This window comes from Sinocyclocheilus rhinocerous, unplaced genomic scaffold (genome assembly GCF_001515625.1).
Source record: "Sinocyclocheilus rhinocerous isolate Xijiao unplaced genomic scaffold, SAMN03320098_v1.1 scaffold1022, whole genome shotgun sequence".
NCBI lineage: Eukaryota > Metazoa > Chordata > Actinopteri > Cypriniformes > Cyprinidae > Sinocyclocheilus > Sinocyclocheilus rhinocerous.
In genome coordinates this window covers 635,246-641,632 of record NW_015656677.1, presented here as the reverse complement: position 1 = coordinate 641,632, position 6,387 = coordinate 635,246, and the positions used below count along the sequence as shown (strand labels likewise).

At 34.5% G+C, this 6,387-nt stretch overlaps 1 protein-coding gene across 1 annotated transcript in view; it reads right to left on the bottom strand.

The window, feature by feature from the left end:
• Positions 1-2,300, bottom strand: part of dhtkd1 (dehydrogenase E1 and transketolase domain containing 1) — a 13,375-nt gene extending 11,075 nt beyond the window's left edge. The window contains exons 1-2 of the mRNA XM_016528614.1: positions 2,000-2,300; positions 1,633-1,785 (exon numbers count right to left, since the gene is read on the bottom strand). Coding sequence (XP_016384100.1) covers positions 1,633-1,785; positions 2,000-2,174 — 328 coding nt within the window. The 5' untranslated portion in view covers positions 2,175-2,300. The remainder of the gene's footprint in view (positions 1-1,632; positions 1,786-1,999) is intronic.
• Between the last annotated feature and the right edge of the window lie 4,087 nt (positions 2,301-6,387).

Sequence of the window (6,387 nt, the reverse complement as noted above, 5' to 3'; positions counted from 1 at the left end):
GTCCCCACCTCTTCCAGCCGAGCCAGGGCCGGCTAAACGAACCGCGCCCGAGCGCGGCACGGAGCGCTCACACTAGTCAAACAAACCGGGCTTTGGGGGTCAAACGCGCTCGGGCACGGTTCAAAATGCCTAGTGTGAGTACACCCTTATTCTCCCACATCCCGCACACACAAATCTCTACCCGCCCGCACCCAAACTCGCCCATCCAGTGTTGTCCCGCGCCGCACTCTGTTGCGCTGCTTTATTGCATTTAAATGTTCAGTTATTTTTGTTGTAAGAAAAATGCTATTAAACCTGTTATACTGTATTATGACAGCACTTTTTAAAACTAAATTTCAATATCGTGATAATACCGCATACCGTGATAAAAGCATTAGCAATTAATCGCAACATGAAAATTTGATACCTGCATATCCCTACTCTGAGCATAACTTGTTTTTCTGTAACAAGCTATAAAATATTTTCTATAAAAACGTTAATGCCCTGGCAGTGGCAAATAGCTTTGGTTTTATATTTAAGTTGATTACATTTTTTAATTTGAGATTTACAAGAAATATTTTAACTGCTACTATATAAAAGGAATACTGCTGTAAAAAAAGCACCTCATTTGTTTAAAGTGTTTGCAAACCAAATGTTATTGCACTTTTGTTCATATAGCAGTACTTTTAAATGAAAAAAGTGCACAATACACTACTTTTGAATTCATTATTGAATTTTGTGCATTACAATGTGATTAATCGCAGAAAATCATGCGATTAATCGCGATTAAAAAGAAATTTAATCGTTGCCCAGCACAATTTTTCTAAAGTATAGCCACAACCACACATAAAAAAGCCATACATATTTAATAAATTATGTTATAGACTTTTAACATTACAAGCTAACATAATAATAAAAATAAATAATTAATAATAATAACAGAAGTTCTTCTTCTTCTGTCATATTAATATATAATCACTACATTTGGGGTCAAATAGTCCAGCCCTCTAAATTATCACAGCAAACTTGGAGGGGAAAAATAGCATTTTAAATTGCAATCACATTTTTCATCTTAAATAAATAAATTAGTGCTGTCAAACGATTAATCGCAATTAATCCCATCCAAAATAAAAGTTGTTTATTTATTTTGGATGCGATTAATCGTTTGACAGCACTAAAATAAATAAATACATAAATACATAAACAATTAGGTTTAAAAAAATATTGATAAAAATAACTAAAAAATAATAAAATTATATGAATAAAATAGATAAAAAATAATAATAGCATAATAAAAAATAATAACGTTATTATAAAACAATAAGTGCGTTAATAAATACAAGAGTGCACATTTATGCATTTAAACCCTAATACCTTTCCCCTTAACTAATTTCCTTTCCTTACTCAAGTTAATGCCATTACTGTAAACCCATTTCTGCACAAAACTGAACATGTGGAAATTATTTCTTGTGCTAATCGACATCACGAAATATAGCCTAAGTCTTAAATTTTCTACTAAATACATACTCCCATATTCCGTTCCCAGACTTTAACCGCCTTTGAACACGGAACATACGTTTAGTAATACGTAAGAGGTATTTTATGACCAACTTCAAAATTATGTAAGTTACCAGGAAACAAGCAGAAACTCACTAGCGGTGTTGAGGACTCCATGAACGGCTCCATTCAACAGGCCGATCTCCGGGACACTGTCCAGCACAGGAGTTTGGGGGAGTAAGGGGTTAATTTGAGCTACTTTGTGTCCATGTGCTCGATAGGCCTCCACCAGTCTCTCCAGCCCGTGATCTGTTTACATCAGACAGCCAGAGAATGCGGCTTGTAATACATTACCACACTCCAAATGTTACAGCATTGCAGGTTTTGCTTTGCAACTCTAATGTTTTTGCAGGTTTAAGAATGCATCGTTAAGAAGTAAGACGTTACCGTTATGGGTCTCTAAAGCATGAACATTATAATAACACAGACAATATTAGAAGCAGGTTACTGTTAAGTTATCAACCTTGGTTAAGCGCGGAGATCTGCGGAAGCCCAGCATCTTTCTCCGGAATCTCCCTCGGTCTGAAACCATAGACTCCTCGCTGAGTGTGGTATAATCTCGCTAAAAACGGCCGTCTGGCACCGAAGGAACGGTGCAAAAGTCGATGTAGGTTAATAAGCATAATGCCCGCTGACATGGCGGAAATAAATAAAATAGACTCCGATAAAACACGATAGAAAGTTTCCCTATGAGCCACGCATTCTAGCGCGCAGCCATAACAAACGATAGCGGTGTCCGTGAATAAATCACTCTTGTGAGTCGAATCTTTTCAATGAATCAGTCTGAATGAACGACTCGTTCACGAAACGGACAGAATCCGAATCAACAACTAACCCAGAGCGTTTACATTGACATTTGAACTGTAATTATGTTTCATAACACAAAAAGTCTGAATGTAAATTGTTATTTTATCGGTTAAAGGTCACTGTTAATGCAAAATCCAATCAGCAGGTCTATATTTTTGTACACTGATTTCACTTTTCATGCAAGCAACTTGACAGCATTCTTGCGGCATTTGTAATGTGCGCATGTCTGTTAACTTAAAACACTTATGACTTCAAATATCACATAAACGCGTTGATTTGTTGTTAGAATAAGCTGGTTTTTGATTGTTATTAGGCTACACAGTATCTTACTGCTATCCATGTAAATGAACTCACTGACTGGTTAAACCGCGAAACATCTGTAGACTTTCAATGAACTCACCAACTCCTTAATCCGAAAACCGTGTAGCTAATAATGTAGCACATACTATTTAGGTTTTAAATAACTGTGTTTTATGATGTAAATAATGGACACTTTAAAATACAATAAACACCCTTACTGATGCAATTTTATATATAAAAACGCAATAAACTGTGATATAGGCGCACATAGAACATATGTCGCGTCGTCTTGTTTGGAACCATGTGATGACATAGGGAAAAGAATAGATGAATCGATCTTTTGAACCGGTTGTTTGAAATGAACTGTTCAAAAGAACCGATTCGAGACAATCAGTCGCACTGAGCATCACTAATGCACAGTGGCAGGTGGGAGGTGATGATTTGCTCATCGCCTATTGGTTGGAATTGAGGCTTTGGTTTGTAAGAGGGTTTGGATAGGTCAACTGGTTTACGCCTACTTAGAATATGTGTAGTATTTAGCAAACTTCCAGACAAATATTTTTGTGAACTGAGAGGTGTTTCTAAGAAGTTGAGGATGCTTATGACAAAGACAGTTTGTTTATTGGTGATACTGGCTTACTTAAGGACAACTGCACAACCAGATATATAAAAACGTTGCAATAGGTGAAAGAGTGCCTATTGCGAAACTGTGTATTATGACATTTATACCAGAATTTACAGTAGCATGGAGGATTTGTTACAAATACTGATTAACCAAAATAGCGGGAACATCTCAGCAAAATGCATTTATTGCTATTTTTAACACATTAAATACAAATAATATTTTGTGTTTATCTTCCAATTATTGTTTTCATTTTCAAGTTTGCAGTTTGTATCTCCCAGAAACGTTCACCTCAAGGTCAGCAGACTGGTCACAGCATGGTGCCATGTTACTTTTGGATAAGATGTTGAGTTGACCTTTTTTACCAAGTCACCTGACAAGTTATTACGGATGGATGCCCCCTTTTCAATATTCTCGTCAAATAGGCCACTCACTCACTGTCCTTTCTGTACAATGTCTGTAATCTCCTGGGTGCATTAACAATTTAAAGGTTAAAAAAGACAATAAAGAGAGAAAAAGAAAAACAATTACATACAGTAAGTAATAATTAAAACGGCATTAGTAATTTTGCATTAGCAATTACACATTGGGATGGGTGTTCTTTTATTTCTTTTATTATTCATTCATTCATTCATTTATTTATAAGCAAACTGTGTTATAGAATCCAGTGGAACAATACAGAGTATAAAATCTTCCCACCCTAACACATACAATAAATTATTATTATTAATAATAATTAAAACACACACATACACAAATATGTACATATATAAACATAATAATTGAATAAATAAAAATTACATTATCTAGGTTTTGTCTTATTTTTAATACCAATAATGCACATTAGTTTTTTTAGTAACTATAATAGAATTTAAATATTATAATAAATATAATATACACATTTGTTCACCAGAGAAAGAAAGTTTAATATTTGTAAAACTTAATGTAGTTTTTTTTTTTTTGGAGGCTGAAAGTGACTATTAAAAGGACAGTGTACACAATGAGAATTTTATTAAGAAGAGGTACGTGTTGAAATGTTGAAATTACATGTAAAAATTTATTTGCTTTCTTATTTTTATGTATTTATTTATTTTTACAATTTTCTAAACAGACACAGTCTTCTTTGGAATGTAAAACTGGGCCAGGATCATTATTAAATAAAAGTGATCTTGTTCTTTTTTTTAATTTTAATTTTTTATGTATCTATGTATTTATTGTTCAAATAATAATTTATATTTGGTGTTTCAATAATATTACAAACACTTTGCTTCCACCTATAGGCAGACATAAGCATTGCAGGCTCTGACTGCTCAGAAATGGCATTACAAGTAGCCTACAGAAAAAAAATTAAATAATGACCTTTATATCTAAACCGAAGGCACTTTTATATTAGTCAATTTAGATCTGTATCAAAATCTAAAATCAATTTTAATGAAATGTCTACAATTGCAATGGGCTGGTGTATCTGGTCCTCAAACAGCTTAAAGCTTCTCTAATGTAAAAATAAAAGCTTTTCTCATTAATTTATGAATTCTGAGCTACCCATAAGGCACAGTGAGATTGTGAGACTTCTCTGATATTTCATATGCATGTATTATTTCCCTTTCATAGGTCTGCGGTTGGGAGGCAGCACACAAATGTCCCCAAAATGCAACAAATCACCTCCTCCCTAGTCCAGCCTCCACGTGTACACGGTCATACACGCCTCCCAGGCAAATGTGCTCTGATTTTAGTCGTGCACCTCCTCCTCATCACCACATTGTCCTTTAAAAATGGACCCGGAGCAGTTCACAAGCTGAGCTCCAGCATAAACACAAGGTTACCTGCTGCTCATACAAATAGGACGCAGTGTGCATGACAAGCTGTTTTAAAGGGGTCATATGATGCGATTTCAATTTTTCCTTTCTCTTTGGAGTGTTACAAGCTCCTGGTGCATAAAGAAGATCTGTAAAGTTGCAAAGACTAAAGTCTCAAATCCCAAGAGATATTCTTTATAAAAGTTAAGAGTCAGCCACACCTACCTAAAACGGCTCGTTCTAACACGCCCCCAACATATCTACCACACTATGTGGGAAGATTTGCATACCTGGCCAATCAGAGCACACCTCGCTTTTTCAGACCGATGAGTTTTGTAAAAATCGAAGCGTTTCAAAAAGGCGGGGCATAGAGGAGAAACAATAATGTACAGTATGTGGAAAATAATGTGTTTTTTTTTTTTTACTTTATTTCATTTCATTACACCAAATACACAAAATAATGTTCTTTTTCGCAGCATCATATGACCCCTTTAACATTTATTCCTTTAAACTAAACAGTGTCTGTTACACAGACACAGCTACACCTTCTTAACTACTGGAAGGTTTTCTATTTTATTAGTTACTATGTTTGTATCACATTTTAGTCACTATTTATGGAAGCTTATTTCTGCCATAGAATAAAAAATAAGTTTATTTTTTTTCAGAATTCAGAGTTTTTCCCCCCCCTGAATTCTCACTTTACATATTACAATTCAGTTTTTTGTTTCTGACACGGAATAATTCTGACTTTTTTTCTCAGAATATAAGCTCACAATTGCAAGAAAAAATATACATATAAAAATAAAACAAGATAAATTGTGCAATTACTTTTTAATTTTTTTTATTCTGTGATGAAATAAACTTCCTTATTTCTGACTTTTTTCTCTGAAGTGTGAGTTAATATTTCACAGTTCAGACTTTTTTTTTTTGCACATTTGCGAGTCTATATCTCACAATTCATACTTTTTTCATGCAATTGTGAGTTTATATCTCACAATTCTTTTTTTTCTCAGAATTGCAAGAAAAAAGTCAGAATTGTGAGAAAGAAACTCACAATAGCCCATATGTGGGACCGTACTCCCAGGGGCACGGAAATAAAAATCCCATATGTGGGACCGTACCGCTCAACAGGTTAACTAGGCTAACTAGTAACCAGGTTAACTTGTAAATTACAGTCGCTTGAATAGTTGTTGCATATAAGATGTTCATTTTTCCAAGGACAAAGAATGCATTGCATAGTGATGTATTCAGTACATTAAGCGCTATAGCAACATAATAGACTGTAGTTCATTCTAAGAACTACACTTTAAAACGGCTTTCCATACA